This window comes from Hippocampus bargibanti, linkage group LG10 (assembly GCF_051943395.1).
Source record: "Hippocampus bargibanti isolate YZ-2025 linkage group LG10, ASM5194339v1, whole genome shotgun sequence".
NCBI classification, from domain to species: Eukaryota; Metazoa; Chordata; class Actinopteri; order Syngnathiformes; family Syngnathidae; genus Hippocampus; species Hippocampus bargibanti.
The window spans coordinates 21,844,745-21,865,133 of NC_142743.1; the positions used below are offsets into that span (position 1 = coordinate 21,844,745).

At 40.6% G+C, this 20,389-nt stretch overlaps 2 protein-coding genes across 8 annotated transcripts; both read left to right on the forward strand.

Annotated features, from left to right (window-relative positions):
• The first annotated feature begins 889 nt into the window (after window positions 1-889).
• On the forward strand, window positions 890-6,269 carry polg2 (polymerase (DNA directed), gamma 2, accessory subunit). Of its 6 annotated transcripts, none has more exons than XM_089006098.1 (8): window positions 890-1,669; window positions 1,863-1,971; window positions 2,652-2,757; window positions 2,840-3,025; window positions 4,470-4,607; window positions 4,698-4,778; window positions 4,854-4,954; window positions 5,954-6,269. In XM_089006098.1, exons 1-8 carry the CDS (start codon window positions 1,192-1,194, stop codon window positions 6,117-6,119), a joined length of 1,365 nt encoding a protein of 454 aa, XP_088862224.1. In that variant the 5' UTR covers window positions 890-1,191; the 3' UTR covers window positions 6,120-6,269. The 6 variants fall into 6 exon arrangements, with proteins under 6 accessions (XP_088862224.1, XP_088862225.1, XP_088862226.1 ...); XM_089006099.1 differs by having other exon boundaries at window positions 4,875-4,954; XM_089006100.1 differs by having other exon boundaries at window positions 4,854-4,990; window positions 5,954-6,069.
• Window positions 6,270-7,895: 1,626 nt separating this feature from the next.
• srp68 (signal recognition particle 68) lies at window positions 7,896-20,112 on the forward strand. 2 transcript variants are annotated; one of them, XM_089006696.1, is made up of 16 exons: window positions 7,896-8,053; window positions 8,442-8,508; window positions 8,608-8,721; window positions 9,738-9,933; window positions 10,812-10,894; window positions 10,999-11,108; window positions 11,219-11,298; window positions 11,382-11,522; window positions 14,208-14,306; window positions 14,436-14,500; window positions 16,085-16,238; window positions 16,795-16,889; window positions 16,962-17,088; window positions 17,171-17,249; window positions 17,826-17,878; window positions 18,303-20,112. In XM_089006696.1, exons 1-16 carry the CDS (start codon window positions 7,966-7,968, stop codon window positions 18,528-18,530), a joined length of 1,779 nt encoding a protein of 592 aa, XP_088862822.1. In that variant the 5' UTR covers window positions 7,896-7,965; the 3' UTR covers window positions 18,531-20,112. The 2 variants fall into 2 exon arrangements, with proteins under 2 accessions (XP_088862822.1, XP_088862823.1); XM_089006697.1 differs by having other exon boundaries at window positions 17,174-17,249.
• Window positions 20,113-20,389: the final 277 nt, after the last annotated feature.

Consider the following 20,389-nt stretch of genomic DNA (forward strand, 5'->3'; position numbering starts at 1 on the left):
TCAAGCCATATAAATACACATATTTGATATAGTGTATTTTTAAACATGACTAATTCGTTTTTCACAGAATTTTATATGATTTTTGGTAGTTAGTTAATTTAAGCAACCAAAAAACACCGAGGAGCCATTTGGGAGCCGTAAGAGTCGGATCTCTTTAGTGAGCCGAGCCAAAAGAACCGGCTCGCTGAAAAGAGCCGGAATTCCCATCACTAACTGCTTGTCAGAATTACTACCACAAATTCCCACTTTAAGTTGTTTCAAGTGTGATTGAAATCGGGTTTCATCTACATATTAAAACTGAAATAACAAATTGCTTGAATAATAATTTATTGTTTAAATCTGCGCCCTCCGAAACTCAAATTAACGACCATTTAGGCTTCAATTAACACCCATGACTACACTACACTGTTCACTCAGTTATGTTCACAGTCTGAATTTATCTCAGAGGCTACTGAGCTAAAAGACACACCAGTCCCACTCCCAAAAAACAGCTTCAACTCAGAAAGATGGTCTCTAGCGCTGCGCTGAGATGTTGAATAAATAAGAAACGGGATAAATTACAACGTTTGACAACTGAAAACACGCTCTTGAAAGAGGAACTATAAGCAAGGGAGGCGCGCGGAGTCGTTCCACAACGATCACTGTTATACATGCTTCATTGTCACAACTTAACGTCGGAGCAACGTGTCGTTTCTTTGGTGTTGCCCCTGAAAAAAATGTCAATGCTGTACAGTATTTACAAAAATGTAAAGGACGTGTCACGGTAGAAATTAGTTATCTGTAGTACACCAATCGTGCAGTAGGCGCCGCTGTGGGCGCCGTTGTGGGCGCCGTCTGCGAAGAAGGTAAAGGAAGTAATGAAAAACACTTCCGGGTTAGAAACGGCCAGCAAATTTTAAATTTGTAATGGTCTGTAACCGTACTGTATTTAATACATGAAAGACTGGCAATTAAGACAAATGGTGTAACAGTTTTAAATAAATCGTTTCGAGAGAACAGACGAAAAACATCTATTTAACAACATTACCTGCAACTTAGCTTAACTTTTTTTTCCTTATTTCATTTCACGAACGTTTTAAATGTGTTTGTCAACATAAGGACTGTTTATGTGTGTTGCGCAAACAGGCGGGTTATGTGTTCCTGACGGAACTATTGTTTCGACAGATTTTCCCTTTTACCAACTCGTTGCACATGTTCAATTACTTTTTAAAAAACGTGCTGCCAAGGTATGCATTCCGATGTACATCCCATGTTTGGCAACATGCAAGAGGACGCTGCGATCCATCAACCAATTTGGACCATGCCAGGGCTTTATTGGATCTGTTTGTGGATAGACATTTTCTTTCACCTGGGCACAGAAACGTGGAGCTGTTTAAGCGTGGAACCATTTGCAGCTACGGCCCACTGGGCACCGCACTGAGGGAGAATGTGCTGCATCAGTGGTGGCGTTCAATGTTTCGATCCAGAGATCAGGTGTTCGGGATAAACACGCCGAGCAGCATGGACGGTCAGAGTGCGCCTGGGATACTATGGGGACACCTGAAGGTCGCAGATCCTGATGCCCTCCAGAAATTATTGAAGGAGACAGATCCGAGGATGGAGCAGATCGTACAGAATCTCCACTTGCTTCTGGAAACATCACCTTTGCTGAGAAACAGCCTTTTTCACGGTATAGTGCTCTAATCCTTTCTTTGCTGTTATAGTAATAGTTTTGAAGAATTAAGAATGTTATCTTCGTGCATGTGTTTCTCTCCTCTCTCTCACTCACAACCCCCCCCCCCTCTCTCTGTGGACATGACAAATCAACATATTGAAACTTGAATCTTGAATTCATTTGTTGTATCCTCTGTTTATTTTCTAAGGATCTTTGGAGCAGTTCATCCCCACATTTGAGTTGGTGAACAAGAAGCTCCCATTTGGTATCGCTGAGACGGGTAGATGTTTCCAGCGCTCAAAAGAAGGCGATGGCAGGTGAGAATTCATCCACCCTCCAGCTAACGTACTTTAGGAGCTTTAAAAAGGATAACGCTAGCCAGGAATTGTAATACGTGTATTGTATTACCTACCCCAAGTTACTTAGTGAGAAAATCACTCTACAATCAGAATCAGAAACCCTTTATTCGTCCCACAATGGGGAAATTTGCAACTCTTAAAATGAAAAACTTGAGAATGCCATACTTTCTATAATTTCTTGATCAGTGTGGCGGAACGTGTCGGTGATTTATGTTGTTATGAAAAAAAAAACTCTTGAAAAATGTCTCAATCAACTTGTTAATAGAACTTTTATGTGCTTGAAAGAAAGATGTGAGCAACAGTTTCTGCAATCAGAAACATGCGATAACAAGAAAGAGTTTGTAATTATCTTTTATATGACGAAACGTATCACACAAACAGGAACAGGAATCTCCGTACTTGCGCTTGCTAACTTGGGCATAAAAAAAACAAAAATAAATAAACACAACCAACAATTCAATAACTTAAATGTGACATAAGATGATGAGACCATGGCAGTTTTTACTCTGGTCTCGTGACCCTGAACATTGGGAGTAAACAAGATAATTCTTTAAACAAAAGTGGCGAATTAACAGGCCATTTATGGTTACTAGAGTCTACCATTTGCATTTTAAATTCCAAGACGATATTTCCGTCAGCCCAGCAGAAGTCACTGAGGCATCTCTTGTCTGGTTCTGCTCCCCTCGAACCTCTTCGCAATGGATGGACCACTGGGCTCGACAAAGGCTCAAGTGGTGGAGAAAGGTGAGCTCTTGTTTGAAAACTCCCAAAATATGTTTTGTTTAAATTGATGCTTTTTTTTTTTTTTTTTTTTTTTTTTTTTTAGTTCGCCCTGGCTCCGTCAGACTTCAGCAGCAGTGACGTCCCTCAGAGTGAGCTAGAGGGGGTGGCATCCTGCGGTGTGAAGATCTTCTACAGGTTCCCTTGGGGTCAAGAGCCCCTGGAAGTTCTGTGGAGTCGAGGAAACGGCGAACTATTGCAGATGCACAAAGGAATCCGCTCCAAACTCCAGGTGAGGAACATGCACAAGGTGTCTGTGCTATTTACAGTACAAACGGCGGTACCGCAGCACGGGTGTAAGAGTATATAATATATATATATAGAGGGTGACCCAAAAAGATGCATACTCGAGAAAATTTCAATTGTGGCTTTGATTAAAAAGCAATTTATTTCAAATTGCAACGACACATTTTTCAGTTTAAGGAAGACCATTCACCTCCTCTTTCGGGAGAAAACATTGCTGCAGTGAGGGACTCAATAGGACGCATCTTTTTGGGTCTCGAAAGAAGAATGTGTAAAAGTGATTGACAACTTTGTCAGATGAGTACAGGTTTGCTTGCAACGAAATGGTGGACATTTGGAACACATTTTGGGAAAGCCATAAATTGACTAAAAATTGACAGAAATAGCTGAAACTCTGGTGAATGTTCTTCCATAAACTGAATAATGTTTGGTTGTAATTTGAAATAAAAAGCTTTTGAATCAAAACCACAATTGAAATTTTCATGGGTACGCATCTTTTTGGGTCACCCTGTAGTATGTCCATTCACTCCATCAAATGTATTATTATTCTTAGTAGTATTAGTATTATTTAATTAGTGGCATTCAGTGTATTAGCTATCTAGCTATCTTTTAGTTATATAGTTATCTAAGTGGCTAGCTATCTATCTAGCGATCTGTTGGCTATCTATTATCTATCCACTAGCTGGCTAGCTAGCTTTCTATCTGTGTATTTAATAATGACAATCAGTGTATTAGCTAACTAGCTAGCTAGCTATATAGCTATCTACGTGGCTAGCTATCTGTTGGGTATCTATTAGCTATCCACTAGCTGGCTAGCTAGCTTTCTATCTGTGTATTTAATCGTGACAAACAGTGTATTAGCTAACTAACTATCTATCTAGCTAGCTATATAGCTATCTACGTGGCTAGCTATCTGTTGGCTATCTATTAGCTATCCACTAGCTGGCTAGCTAGCTTTCTATCTGTGTATTTAATAGTGACAAACAGTGTATTAGCTAACTAACTATTTAGCTAGCTAGCTATATAGCTATCTAGGTGGCTAGCTATGCAGCTAGCCATCTGTTGGCTATCTATTAGCTATCTACTAGCTGGCTACCAAGCTTTCTATCTATTTACTTCCGGGTTGTGTAAACACTGGCGCGTGTGGCTGCCGCTGCTCACCCACAGAAAACTTATCCTGTGGATGTAAAGTGACTTTGAGAGTTTTGAAAGGCGCTTACAAATGAAATGTATTATTATTATTATTATCACTCTTTATATTAGCCCACTGCGCTCCATATCGTTTTGTATTCAATTACGGATTAACAATTTACGCAATTCAAATCGACATTGCAATATGGTAGACTGCTTTGTGGTGACGTAGAATGCTCCACTAGATTCCCAATCGAGACCCTCATTCGTTTGCACTGTTGGTCTTTCTAAACGTCCTGTAGAGTCGAGATGGGGGCAAATCTATCCCACACGTTGTTTCAATTACGGGGAACATCGATCGTGGTTTGTTGGCCTTTTTGTTCAACTCGCTGCAGATGCACAAGAAAGAAGACAACAAACAGAAGTTACAGCAGAGAAAGGTAACATCATCTGGAAAAAGTATCATTGTTTTTACGAGCTTTTTGAAAGATGGCCGTCATGCTTCATTTTCATCATGTCACTGGTTTTAGGTTCTGAAATTGCATCCATTGTTGGCCCCATTCAAAGTGGCTTTAGGTATCGGCAGAGGAGCCACCATGGAGCTAAGACAGGTCGGAGAAACACTGAAGTAATTTATTGACCTTTGCTAAGTGTCATTTGCTATTTGCGATGCTTATGGACTGTAGGTTTGTGATGGCCTGCTGCAGGAATTAAAGGAGGCCAACATCTCTGCTTGGCCCGGATATCGCGAATCCTCATCCATGCCGATGGAACAACTCAACTCCAAGTAAAAAGTTGATAATAAAGAAATAAATCATAAAAAGTTAAGAATATTCAGCTTCCATGTTGAATTTCAGGATTATTTTAAAGGACAACCGACGTCACTTTTTTGTTTTTAACTGACATCAGAAAAACGTTTTATAGCATCTAAAATACCCAAAACATATTTTTAGTCAAATGCAAAACGCCAATAAAAATGACTTAAAGTGTCCAAAATCTGCAAAAAAATTGAGCTGCGAATTGGGAATTTTCAGAAAGTCCCGCCCCCAGTTCGTGACGTCACGCCAAGACGTCTTGCATTGCTAGTGAATCAAAACAATGGCTTCAGATTCGGAGAATATGCTTTCTTGTTACATATCCAGTTATGAATATGATTCAAATAGTTCTGAATAGGAAACTATAAATGTTTTCAATCGATTAAAGAATTTATTTGTGCATCTTGAGGCAACATTGAGGGGAAATTTCTCACTGAAAACAAAATGGCGACCTCCTGTGGCCACCTCTGTTTCCACAGGCTGATAAATTCCTTATATGGTGCTTGGACGCCCTCTTCTGGCCATCTGGGTGCAACACGAGGTCCCCAGACCAAACAAGTACAGCAAAATACATTGACGTGATGGAAGGACTGCTACAATGAGTCTTTTTTACGGTAAAGGGCGGTCCTTTAGTGACGTCACATACGGACGCGTCACCAACTCAAAAACAAGACTTCCTGAATATTCAGCGCGAGTCTTAAAACGTAAAATATAGCTATAGGCGGTGGAATCTTATTAAAATACGCTCAGTAGAAGTCATTTCATGCCATTTTACAAATTATGGACACAACTTGTCCGGAGACGTCGTTTGTCCTTTAAAGGAATTTGTGCATTTGAGGTTCATCTGTAAATTTCACCTGCAAAAAAAAAACATCCTTTTTGTTCTTCAGTGTGTATTCAAATATCTCAATATCTTAATGAATTGGTTAATGCGTAAAGACACTTTGATGTGGGTTTTTGGTGCATCCTAGGTATGACGAGATGGCCGTGCTTTTTACTGCGGTGATCAGTGCGAGCACGCTGGAGAACGGTCTCCTGCAGCTGCGCAGCAGAGACACCACCATCAAGGAAACCCTGCACATTTCGGAACTGACCAACTTCCTCTGCAGATATATTTCTGCTGCAGGCAACACGTAAATTATTATTTTCGTCCAAATTTGATCGCGCAGTCCCTCAGTTTTATATCGCTGTAGGTACAAAACCAATCCCAATGACTTGTTTCTACTTTATACGGTATTAAATAAAGTCAGGGTACTAATAAATAGGCTATGTTGGCCACATCAAACGGGGTTTTGAACACATACTGTCATTCTTTATTGTGTTTGTTTTGTCATTGTAAAGTGTCATTGGGAGCTTTGAAAGACATTAATAAATACAATTTATTATTATTATTATGATTATTATTATTCAAGTCATTTTGAATGTACAATAATTACACGGTACTGTAACTGTAGTTACAAAATTTTCTCCAGATTTATATCCGTTTATGTCACATGTGGCTTTGAAGGTTACAAGCCATGTGATAAACTGGTTTGCATAATAATAATAATACATTTCATTTATAAGCGCTTTTCAAAACTCAAGGTCACTTTACAGTCACGGGATACATTTTTCTGTGGGTGAGCAGCGGCAGCCACACGCGCCAGCGTTCACTCAACCCGGAATAACTCAACCCGGAATAACTCAAAAAGATAGAAAGCTAGCTAGCTAGTTTTAGGTTAAAATATTACGAGCTAACATTAGCATTAACAGTTACTTTTAGAATTGTAAATATTTTGAACGGAATTAAATATTTACCTTAGCTAATAGATAGCTAGATAGCTAATATGTTTCATGACTCAAATAGCTAGCTAGCTATTTTGTTAATACAGTAGATAGCTTTCTAGATAGATAGTCCAGTTTTTACCGTTTTGTATTTGGGTGTTTTCATATTCTGTCTTGAGTGTTTTCAACATACAAATGTATTATTTACTGTAATTATAACATCACTGCTGCATTGATGTAACTTTGTGATTGTTCCATCTCCACTGAAGGAATTGAACATCCACGGAGTACATTTCAAAATCGTTCTGTTTATATTTTTACAATATTTCCACAAACAAAACCTTTTTTAATCAAAAAAAAAGTGTTTGAATTAAGTATGAACAGCTTTTATGTCTGCGGCTGGATGGATGCATGGCTTGATGAGCCTGCGATTAGGAATTGGATTGGATTGGATTGGCCTTTATTAGTCTCACAGTGGAGAAAGTGGAGAAGGAGCATCAGGGCAGAGCGCCGATGCATATGTGGGACTGTCGCGGTTTAGAATTGAAGCAGATTTACGTGGGACAGGATATGTGAGACAATCTTTTCGTCAATGGATGCTACAGCTTCATGTTTGCTTTCAACATTTAGCTTGTAGCAGACGTGCACATTTCTACTGGTGAAAAGGACGCTTTGATCCTCTACTCTTTCATCTAGAATTGCCTCATATAACAAAGAGGGCGCAGAAAAGTGCTTAAAATTGAACGACTGTCTTGCGTTGCGTCATAATTTTTTTATAATAATACATTAAGTATTTAGTTTTGTTGTTTTGACTTCAAGGTGGTGCCGCAAGAGTGGCTGCTTACAACAGCTCCTGTATTTTTTCTTTGTGTTTGTGGGGGTAAATAGCAAGACCGAGAATTATAGTTTTGAAAAATAAATATTTTCTTGGTTACGAGCTAATAGAGAAGTCGGTGGTTTTGAGAATGGGCACAAGTAAGAAAGAATATCAGATTCTTTGGAGAAAAGTCTGAACCCGTCCTCATATGAAGTAGTAGCAGTAATGCACAATGAAGTTGTTTGTCAAACCGTTTTGAAAAACGAAGAAGAGGAAAAAACGCAGACACGGGAAACTCGCGAGATTTCCACAGATCCTCTTTTGCTCTCTCATTGGTCCATTCGTGAACTGTTCAGTGTGTCTGCGGTCGGTGCTTGTGCTCAATTTGGCTAGCATTGAGAAATGGCCACAGTCAAGCAAAATGAAGCGAAAGCTTCTCCCTTGGAGGAAAATAAGGAAAATTCACCGGGCGGGGGAATTGGACTTGAAAGTATCTTTTTTTTGCATCGTTGTATATCCATTGTTTGTTTTGACCGATTCAAGACTGCCAATATTTCAAGCTAAATTTAGCATATCGGCGACGTGTCTCGAGGCTTCCGATGTTAGGCGACGTGTCACACCGAAGACAGACAATTCAAGATTTTTTACTAGCTCGCCTTAAAATGATTGAGAGGGTCAGATCCATATGAGAAGAGGTTGCGCACGTGTGTGAACTTGTTTTAGTGAGCTATTCCTGTTGCCCAGTAATTGCGCATCGTATTATGTCGAAACAGCCAACATTTGTAAAATACTGTCATAATAGTGGGTGTACGTGCAATGTGTAAAAGTGAACGAAATGTTCGTGTGTTGAGCTGAGATTCCTTATCTATGAATCGTAGTCTTGCAAATCATTAAGGAGTCCCAGCAGCTGCACGGTCTCAGGCATGGGGACTACCAAAGATACAGGTAAGTACATGTCTGATTCTCGAATTATTGCTGTAAGAAGTTTATAAGCATGATCTTGTGACTCCTGCCGTAAAGCTATCTGTACTCGCTCTTTTGCAGGGGCTACTGTTCTCGTAGACTGCGCCGTCTACGCAAGACTCTTGGATTCAAGATGGGGAACCGGCACAAGTTTGTTGGGAAGAAAATTACAGTTGAGATGCTTTCAGACAGCAGGTAATTAATTACATTGTTGCTGTGTCGTATTTTGTGATTGGTGACAGATGGATACACAGGTGAAGTATAGTTTTTGTCATTTATTGGATTTGGATTGAACTATTATGATGCATTTATGGGCATTAAATGACAACCGACGCCCCTGGAAAAGTTGCGTGCATAGTTTGTAAAATCACTTCAAATGACTTCTACTGAGCGTATTTGACAAAGATTCCATCGCATGTAGCTATATTTTACGTTTTAAGACTCACGCTGAATATCCAGGAAGTCTTGTTTTTGAGTTGGTGACGATTCCTGACGTAACGTCAGGACGCCCCTGACCGAGAAAGCGACACACAATGCATTTTGCAGTACTTTGTTTGGTCTGAAAACTTCGCATTCTTCAGTGTTGATGGCGAAATTAGAAGGAAAACACATAAATAGACAACTGTTTGATATTCACTGACAGAAATTCCCAGCAGACAAATCAGCCCATTTCCAACGGCGCTTGGGCGCCATCTTCTGCATTTTCTGGGTGCTACATTGCTGTCATTGACGGCTCAAAATGACCCGGAAGAACTTCTTTAATCGTTTGCAAACATTTATGTTTTCCTCTTCAGAACTATTTGAATCATATTCATAACTGGATGAGTAACAAGAAAGCATATTCTCCGAATCCAAAGCCATTGTTTTAATTCTCGAGCAAGGCAAGACGTCTTGGCGTGATGTCACGAACTGGGGGCGGGACCTTCTGAAAATGCCCAATTCACAGCACAATTTTTTTTGCAGTTTTAGCACACTTTAAGTCATTTTTATTTGTGTTTTGCATTTGACTAAAAGTATCATACTGCGTGTTTTGGGTATTTTCGATGCTATAAAACGTTTTTCTGGTGTCAGTTAGGAAACAAAAAAATGGTGTCGGTTGTCCTTTAAATGATAATTTTAGTGAATATGAAATGGCACTCTGGAATCCACTGAGTGAAAATGACTTGTTGATGATAACTAAGAGTTGATGTAGTTCATTCCTCTTTTTTCAGGTACTTACTTCTGGTTTTGATGGAAGCAGAGCGTGCATGGAGTTATGCAATGCAATTGAAGCAAGAGGCCAACACGGAGCCACGAAAGCGTTTCCACCTGCTGGCACGGCTCCGGAAAGCTGCCAAGCACAGCGAAAAGCTGGAGAAGCTGTGCGAAAGCCCCTCTGTTGATGCCAAGACGAAACTGGAAGCACAGGTACTCTCGATGTTTTGTTGATGGTACCGTGCATAGGCCTGTCGCAATAACGTTTTCCGGAGAACATATTTTTGTCCAAAACTTTTACAATAAACTTACGAGTGTTTTTTTTTTAATTCCCGTTTGCATTGACAAGTGATGTTGGAACAAAAATAATGAAAGTACATTTTTTTATTGGGGAGGTCATTTTCTCGATATGTTTTATGCAAACAACCAATACAAACAAACAAAATAATCTGATTTATATTGTGTTAGTGGAATGTGAGTTGAGAGCAGAAAAATACAGCCATTTTTTAAAAACATTTCAAGAGTCTGTTTTTTGCCTCAAAGGACAACCGACATCACTTTTTTGACAACAGTAAAACATTTTTTAGCATCTATAATACCGAAAACACACAGTATGATATTTTTAGTCAAATGCAAAACACCAATAACAATGACTTAAAGTGTCCAAAATCTGCAAAAAAAAATGAAGTGGCCATTTTGTTTTGGAAATCTACTTCATACGTTAAATTTATTGTATATATATTATATATATATATGTATAACAATATATTGTTTATTTAGTTTTCAGTACAAATGCATTAAAAACAATGAAATAAAATTGTTCTAATCATCGTTATGGAATAATGTGAAAAAATAGATTGTTTTATGTCCATAATATATTTATTTCATTGAGTTCAAAGTGATTTCACTGTTGACAATTATTTGTAATGCACACATTCTCCCACTGCTTTTTTTGTAAGTCAATTATTGACCACATTGTATTTTCCTTGTGCATATAACTACCAAAGTAAATGTTTTTTTTTTTTTTTTTGGGGGGGGGTATGTAGATGTTTGAACTTATTGTCTCTGATGTTGCTTGTTTGAAACTGCAGGCCTACACATCATATCTGACTGGCATGGTAGAATTTGAACTGCAAAAGTGGAAGTGTGCCATGGAAGCCTTCAACAAGTGCAAGTGAGCCTCGTTTCACTCATTTATTTTTAAATATTGTCCAGTTAATCAATGTTTTCCTTTCATCATTGTTGAAGAATGCGATAAATTGTTAATTTGAATTTAAGGACCATCTATGAAAAGCTTGCAAGTGCATTCACTGACGAGCTGGAAGCGCTGTATCGCCAGCGTGTGGACGAAATATCACCCAACATCCGATACTGTGCTTACAATATAGGTAAGAGTGGTAGACAATAGTGAAAAAAATTGAACAGATTGTACTTTGCAATTGTAACCATCTCACATGGTGTGTTTTCCCCCCTCACTCATGGTTTTGCTGTTTGACAGGTGACCAGAACGCCATCAATGACTTAATGCAGATGAGACTGACAGGAGGGGGTGGAGGCATGATGGCTGAAAAACTAGAGGTGAGAAGACTGTGATGTTTCTCACAAACTAAAGAATCACCGCTTCCAAATTTACCAAAGGTCATTGATCTCCCATTCCCTAGGCCCTGATCACTCAGGCAAGAACCAAGCAGGCGGCCACAATGAGTGAGGTGGAGTGGCGTGGGCGGTCCGTGCCCGTCAAGATCGACAAGGCCCGCATTTTCTTATTGGGCCTAGCAGACAATGAGGCTGCCATTGCTCAGGTCAGAGTCACTCATGGTTATCATTGTTTATGAAGTATTCTTATTGTTAGTTTTGATTTCACTATTAGTCGCTTTTTGAAAAAACTGGATAGTTTGACTTTTTCTCAGGTGGCCTCTGGCAATGTTTTTTTTTCTTTCCCACAAGGGGGCAGCATTTCTCCTTTTTCCAATGTTGATGAAAGAAGAAGGTCTAACGTTTCTAAGGCTGTCTTGAATGTTCATGTAGTCCCAAAATTCAATATTCTGTGGGTCCTGGAATTCAAGTGACAATGCCAAAAAAACCCTGGCACTGGAGTAGACACATTTTTGCACATGTCTGGCATCGAATAAGTTAATAAGTGACCATTTGGCAGATTATGTGCCAATTCCAGCAACATATTCAAAATGTCACCTGGTGACGTTATCATCAGTTATCATCACTCGGCAAAACCCCCCGCTGTTCAGTACTTTAATGTAACTTTTAAAAAATATACTTTGGATAACCTTTTTACATAGCGTAGGTTGTGAAAATATGCTTGTACGTTTTTTTGTGACAGTTTGAGCCTTGTAATAAATTATAGAAGAGGAATTTATTGGGAATTATACACATTTGGAAGTCACCCGGTGTCATTTTCAATGTAGTGTGTGACACTTTCTTGTCTTAGCCTGATTCTCACCTCTGGATATAGTTGACCAAACATCCAGTGGGTGTCATTGTACTCTTTCGAGCCACCTCAAGTCATTCCTGTGGGTTTTGTCACGCGCACTCCCATCAGGCCCTCTGGCATTCAACTCCTCTTTCCGTACAACTACATTCTGAGCATATCAACAAACACACACATGCAGGACAACACCCAGTGTGCGCGTGCGTGAAGACACAATAGTATTGCGTTTTACGAAAAAAAATCCTTGTAATCTGACTTCTGTACAATGCAGAATGTATTTATTTTGTGGTATGGGTGTAAAAATCTCATGATTTCATGTTCTCCACATAGTCATTTTCAGCATTTATGTACTCTGTGCACTGAAGAGCCATTTTGTGTGTGTCAGTCTGCATGCATGCAGCCCTCCTCCATCAACCACAGAGCACGTAGAACAGGCAGCGCCGGTTATAATGGGGCGTAGCAAGGTGTTGCCACACAAGTGTGGGACTTTAAATACCACCATGACCCCTGAGGTGCATCGCTCTTCTCCCTCATTAATTTGGATTGCTCAGATTGTCTTTCATTTTTCTGGTGTTAAAAGTAAATGTGGTTTAAAAAAAAAAAAAAAAAAACATCAAACGGATGTATCGATAAAGCGTGTTTGCTGACCCGCACTGCTTTTTCATTTCGCAATTGTATAGATGAGTAATGCAATGTTTTATACGTGGTTGTGAGGTGTAGAAAAGGCATCATTGATGCCAGAGTCAAGTGCAGGAATCTATCAGGAGCCTGCTGAGCCACATACCTCCATCTTCTTTTCACCTTTATCACCATCTATGCGTTCTTGCCTTGGAGTCTCACACTTGTGGTGTGTGTGTGTGTGCGCGCGTGTAGTTTGCGACTCGAATCAAGTGTGAAATTCAGGTGTTGAGCAACACACCGGTGTTGCAGCTGAACATCCCTCTACCAAATTCCAGCGTTCATGAAGGAATTAGGCCTGATTCATTCTGCTAGTTTAAAGGGACAACCACTGAAAATGCCGCCAGACGCGCACCTAACTCGAAATGTTCTTCTAGTCTAAACCGGATGTTTTCTATGTGAAATAACTTTTATCAATGTCATTCTTTTTAATATTGAAGAAAAGGTATGACAACAAATACAGTGATACCTTGGCTTATGAACTTAATTGGTTCCCAGACAGAGTGTTTAAGGTGAAAAGTGTATATCCCAAAAATTAATTTCCCATAGGAAACCGTTAAAATGAGAATAATCCGTTCCCAGGTCCCCATAAAACATAATTTTCTACTTTCTAATTTACTAAGACTTAAAACTACACAAAATATTCTTTATATTATGTATAATAAATGTGCTATGGTATTATAATAAAAAAAATAAACTGTACTGTATAATAAAGTCGTTTTATTTAACTTCTCAAGGAGCTCTGGGTTGTACATCTTGGAAGTTGTGATGTTGCAACAACAACAGATGCAAGCAGATACACTAGAAACATCATTAATAGCTGGTTCTCTTGCTCGTCTTTTCATTTCAAATTGAACTGATAGCTAGTGCGGGTTACTTGTGGAGCCTGATTGATGGGAATTTTAACCTTGCAGTCTACACTCTGCTTTTGAATAATAAAAGTTGAAACGATTCAAAATGTCACTCTTTTCTATCCATTTTGTCACTCTCTCTCTGTCGTCTGCCTGTCTCTTTAATGTTTAAACCACCTCCCCTCACTGCTGCGTTCTTGACCAATCACGTGGCTTTAACCGAAGACTGGGCGGTGGGGAATAGAGGACAAAAAAAATGTTGCCACCCATTTTTTTAGGGGGGAGAATGGCTTCACGCTCTTTGTCTGTAAACCATCTCCCCCCTCACTGCTGCGTTCTTGACCAATCACGTGGCTTTAACCGACGACTGGGGGCGGGGAATAGAGGACCAAAACAAGCCGGCTGCCATTTTCTTTTAGAACGGGCTTGTGTAACAAAGTGTAGATCTAGTTTGCTGTTTTCTTGCCGCTGGATTACTTTTAATTTCATCTCCTTTGATTCCTCTGGAGAAGGCAGCCAATGAGGAGACCAAAGAGCATCTGTATGAGACGCTGCTGGCCGAGTGCCGAGACACCATCCAAGCGGTGCGAGAAGAGCTCAAGACTGAAGCGGTATGATTATTCCACCTAAGAAGTAGCTTCTTTCTTTTTTTTTCCCCTAGCTCAATTGCAAGATGTTCCCGTGACTGAGAATGTCGATAATTAACGTTTCTTATGTTTCCCGATTACTTGTGCTTGCAGAAGCAGCGAGAGAGAAGTTCTGACGGTGAGAATGGTAAAGTGTCCAACATGCAGTTCCTGCACAGGTAGGTTTTGTTTTATCGTTATCGACAGAGTCATTTTCAAAGCAAATGTTGCTCTATTCCATTTCCACTCCCCGTCCTCTTTTTTTGTGCAAGACAGTTTTCTCTCCCGTTGGAATTTTTTCATTGTGGCTTACCAAAGTCTAGTTTCTAACATGTAATGGTGGAAAATCGCTAAACAATTACCATGACAACAACAGTGACACGGGATGTCGATCGCAAGGAGAATCAATTGGACATATTCTGGGTCTTGTGCTGACATTTTTTTTTTTTCTCTGAACACCGTATCGTTTGATCCTCTGTTGCAATCCATGTAGCTTTTTAAGTGTCACTTATTGTTTTCACATTCCAGTCGACCCAAGTAAAAATTGTCTGGCAACCAATCGAAAGACAGCCGTGTGTCTTGCTCCACCTTATACAGGGCAAACAATCCATCTAAGAAATTAAGGATGGGCCCAATTGGAGATTTATAGTGTTCACCGTCATGTTTTGAAATTGCTCCCAGATCCCTCCATCTTACATAACTTGATTCCTGTGACTGTAAAGTGTCCTTGAGAGTTTTGAAAGGCGCTTATAAATGAAATGTATTATTAATACAGTGATGCCTTGCTTTACGAACCCCTTGGCTTACGAACTTTTTGATTTAAGAACGTTTTATTTTACATAATTTATGAAAATTTTACCTTGGCATACGTACTATTTTTCGTGATACACACGGAGCTGCCACAATGAGTGGTGTGTCGTTCGCGAACGAGCCCGTTCTCCTCACAAGAAAATGGCAGCCGGCTTGTTTTGGTCCTCTATTCCCCGCCCCCAGTCTTCGGTTAAAGCCACGTGATTGGTCAAGAACGCAGCAGTGAGGGGGGGGGGGTTTACAGACAGCGTCAACCCTTTCTCCAAAAAAGAAAATGGCAGCCGACGTTTTTTTGTCCTCTATTCCCCGCCGCCCAGTCTTCGGTTAAAGCCACGTGATTGGTCAAGAACGCAACAGTGAGGGGAGGTGGTTTAAACATTAAAGAGACAGGCAGACGACAGAGAGAGTGACAAAATGGATTGAAAAGAATGAAATTTGGACTCGTTTCAACTTTGATAGTTCAAAGGCAGAGTGTAGCCTGCAAGGTTAAAATATCCCATCAATCAGGCTCCACAAATAACCCGCACTAGCCATCTGTATGCTGTATGGTTGATGCAAAAAGCTATCAACCCAGCAAAACAGAACACAATTGATGAGGAACAAGGTAAAATTATCGCAGAGAAAGAACCTACAAGGGATCATTCCTCGTGAAAGAAGAAGGTTACGTTCCTCATCAAGTGTTTAATGCTGAGGAAACCGCCCACTCCATTCCATCAACGACCATCACAAAGGTAAATAAAACGACTTTATTATACGGTACAGAAATCTGCTGTAACTCGAGTAGCACATATCCCATTGAGAAATTGTCATTTTAAATAACCCAGCCAGTGTTGCAATAATGGATTTTTCCATTGATAGATAAGGCATATGTATCGATTTTGACTTTTGAATCATTGGCATCGATATGATAAACAGTCCCAACATTTTCTTAAGCTCCTGGTGTCATCTAACAGCTACCTGAGCTACATCAAGCTATGCACGCTGGTGAAGAGGAACGAGAGCATGGCGCACACGCTCCAAGCCAAGCTGAAGGAGCCCGAGGGGGATGAGAATAAGAGGGGCCCCCGTCCGCAGGATCTCATCCGCCTCTATGACATCATCCTGCAGGCAAGTGTGCTAATGTGGAACATAAACCGCTATCATTTGATGACAATGAGGTTAAAATCTTAGCCAAATAAAATAGATGGTTTGAAAGGGGAGTAAAAGAAGCGATTTTCATAAATACAGCAAAACCCTGGTGGGGTGAAGTTCAATTTGGATCGTTCCTACAAGCGACTTCTTAGGCAACATAGGCTTAGTTATGCTGATGAGGTGATACCAGATCAAATGGGGCAATCAGGCCATACTCAGGCAGGAAAATAGAAGTAATCAGTCAGGACAATATAAGTAATCAGTGTAGCTGCAGGGAGAAGTCCTCTGCTCCACACAACCTGAGAGCAGGGACCAGAGTCTGGCACCGCCACGTCTGGACTGTAGGGATATGTATAGGGCCAAAACTACCAGCAAAATATTTTAGTTTGCTGACGAAGCCTCTTGGATGAGAAGCGGAACGTCCGACACCTTCAAAGGAGTACAGATGACGGCTGAAGAAACCTTCTCATCGATGTCGTTCGTCCTAACGCTGCATCTGTAAACTTATGCGGTCTCTCTGTTGTCCCCACAGAGTCTGTCTGAACTCTCCTCCCTGCAAGGCCTGGAGGATGACCGCACCTTTCAGAAAGAGGTGTCCGTCAAGACGCTGGCCTACAAAGCATACAGGTCAGCCACTGGACACGTGTGGCTAATGCATCGCGCATATTTGATACGAATTGTGTTTTGTGTGCCTTGCAGATGTTTCTACATTGCCCAGTCTTATGTTCTGGTGAAGAAGTGGAGTGAGGCTCTGGTGCTCTATGAGAGAGTGCTCAAGTATGCTAAGGAGGTGCAGTCCAAGGTCAAGAGCATGAACAGCTCTCAGGTCGCTTGTCGAGCCTCAAAGGGGTCACGCATTACTGGTGCAAGCGTTCATTTAGTCTTTGACTTTGTGTGTGTGGTTTCAGCAGGATCTGCCCGATGTTCAGGAACTCATTGCTAAAGTCAATGCAGAAAAATACTCTCTTCAAGCGGCAGCCATTTTAGGTGAAGACCTTTAAAGATGCCCCCTATTTTTATCTGTATCTATCCATCTTGCTATCTAGCTATCCATCTAACTATCTAGCTATCCATCTGTCTGTATATTTATCTATCTGTCTGTCTGTCTGTCTGTCTGTCTGTCTATCTATCCATCTCGCTATCTAGCTATCCATCTAGCTATCTCGCTATCCGTCTGTCTGTATATGTCTGTCTGTCTGTCTGTCTGGCCGTCCATCCGTCCAGCTCTCTAGCTAGCTAGCTCTCTAGCTAGCTAGCTCTCTAGCTAGCTTGCTCTCTAGCTAGCTTGCTCTCTAGCTAGCTGGCTCTCCAGCTAGCTAGAGAGCCAGCTTGCTCCCTCGCTAGCTTCCCTCGCCAGCTTGCTTTCTACATAGCTAGAGAGCCAGCTGGCATTCTAGCTAGCTAGAGAGCAAGATGGCTTTCTATCGATCTAGAGAGCCAGCTAGCTTTCTAGCTCTCTATCTTTCCATTCATCCATGCACAATATCTACCTACGGTATTTGTCTTTCTGTTTGTTAGTTGCCCTGGGGGGGGTGAACCTGACAATATGCTTGTTTCTTTCAGACACCGGCGAGACTGTTGACGTTCCCATTCCACAGCCCATCAAAGACAATACGGTAAGAGGAAACAACTAAGTCCAAACCCATGCAGATATTTTGAAAACATGTTGTCTAAAAATACAACAGGAGCAAACACGATGATGATCGTCATTGCCTTATTTTGAACTATGAATTAACATGACAAGTTATTGACTCAACGTTTTATTTTTGCAGTCTATTAAGAATACAATGACACTTCAGAATATTTCACTAAATAACTATGGCATGAATATAAATCACCAAATCCGATAACCGATTAGAACAAACGATGCAAACAAATCTGTGGCCTTCTTGCCGACTTTACCATTTGAAAATGTCATTTTACGACATCAGAATAATTTTCCAGCCCAAGTTAAACACGTTTTTTAGAAGCTCTATCGAAGCACTTTCCGCCAATGACTCACTCGTCAACGCAGTAACGTTGTCCTTCGCCACTCTGCAGCCATTATGCGATCGCTTGGAGACGTTCCGCCTGGACCCGTCCCTCGTAGGGAAGCATCCCAACCTGGTCCACTTTCCGCCCGACTTCCAGCCGATTCCTTGCAAGCCTCTCTTCTTTGACCTGGCTCTCAACCATGTGGCCTTCCCGCCCTTGGATGACAAAGTGGAGCAGAAGGTCAAGGGCGGCCTAACCGGCTACATCAAGGGCATCTTTGGATTTGGCAGCTAAAACATAAAGAAGAAAAGCATGGCATTTGTTAGAATCATCTTTCTTGATTACTTTCAGTGCCTCTACGCGAGACAACCGCGATGAGTTTTGGAGAAAGAAATGTCATGAAATCCACCTGGCAACTTTTAATGACTTGGTGTCATGGTGAAGATGGTTATTATGTCTTAATATTTACATCCATTATGTGCTTTTGTCCCCAGAGCGTTATAGAATCTTTACATCCCCTCTCAGAAAGCCACCATGACACAGTACAGTGATATCTCGGTTTAAGAACCCCTTGGCTAACGAACATATCGGTTTACGAACGTTAGATTTATAAAAAATTTACCTTGGCATACAAACTATTTTTCGCGATACACACGGAGCTGCCACAATGAGTGATGTGTCGTTCGCAAACGAGCCCGTTCTCCTAACAAGAAAATGGCAGCCCACTGTTTTTGTCCTCTATTCCCCGCCCCCAGTCTTCGGTTAAAACCACGTGATTGGTCAACAACGCAGCAGTGAGGGGAGGTGGTTTAAACATTAAAGAGACAAGCTAGAGAGACGGAGAGAGAGAGTGACAAAATGGATTTCAACTTTGATAAAGGAGTGTAAACTGCAAGGTTAAAATTCCCATCAATCAGACTCCACAAATAACCCGCACAAGCAATCTGTACACTTGATCTGTACACTTCATCAGCAAACTGACGAAGTTTGCTGATGAAGTTTCTTAAATAAGAAGCGAAACGTCCGACACCTTCAAAGAAGTACAGATGACGCCTGAAAGGTGTTTCTTCAAGCAGAAGCTTTTTTCAACTCTTTTGCAGCATAGTTAGTCATTCTCTTTGTTTGCAAAGTTCCACCTGGATGCCTTTCCTCACTTTTTATGTGTGTGGAGGGGGGGTGGACATGATTTTGACAGAGGAAAATTGTAGCTAGTACAAAGCATACAGTTTAAATAACTGAAATTAAACAGGTGTGCAAAAATTTGACACACAAATATTTATTGCTCATGAAATGTAGCCTCTCCTTGATTAGCTCTATGAATTATCCATTATTCTTATCGCCAACATCAAATCTAAAAATCCCCAAGACCTGTGCACCGTGCTATATATTTTACACCCATCAGAATATACTGTTTGATTATTTTTTTTATCAATTAACTGCTAATTTAATATTTACATTTGCAATATTATGTAGTGGGGGGGGGGGTCCCTGCTTTATGATGGGGTTCCATTCTATGATGGCGACATAACCGAGTCCTATTATAGCCAGTAAATACAATACAGTATTTGTATGAAAAACACCTTTGGGCGATGGATATCGAACAATGAAATGAATGAAATTAGTATGTGCCGGGTTAAGTGAAGGGTGCCTTGTGTGAACTTACCTGTTGTGTATTCTTTGTCACCTGGAAATTGCGTACAATGCGACTATAAATTGAGGACCCACTGTATTTTTTTTTTTTTTTTTGTCTCCTGAGTGGATTTCGTTAGCCCCACCCCCTGTCATTGTAGAAAAAGTTTTGGTCCAAATGAAAAGTTGTTTGAAATCAAAAGAAATAAGCAGAATGATTTGAAGACATAAAGTATATTTGCACCTATTTTTTTGTAGTGGTTCATTTAAAGTCAGCGACATTTTATTCTTAGGAACAGGATGTGACTGTAAAGTGTGTAACTCCAAAGTTTATGAAAACGTGTAGTAATGTGTCGTTCACGAACGAGCCGGATCTCTGAAGTGAACGAAGAGAGCCGGTTCCTAACATGGAGCCGGAAATGGGAGCGGACTTTTTTTGTCCTCTATTCCCCGCCCCCAGTCTTCGGTTAAAGCCACACGTGATTGGTCGATATCCGTGGTAGAGGAAGGAGGGGAGAATTACA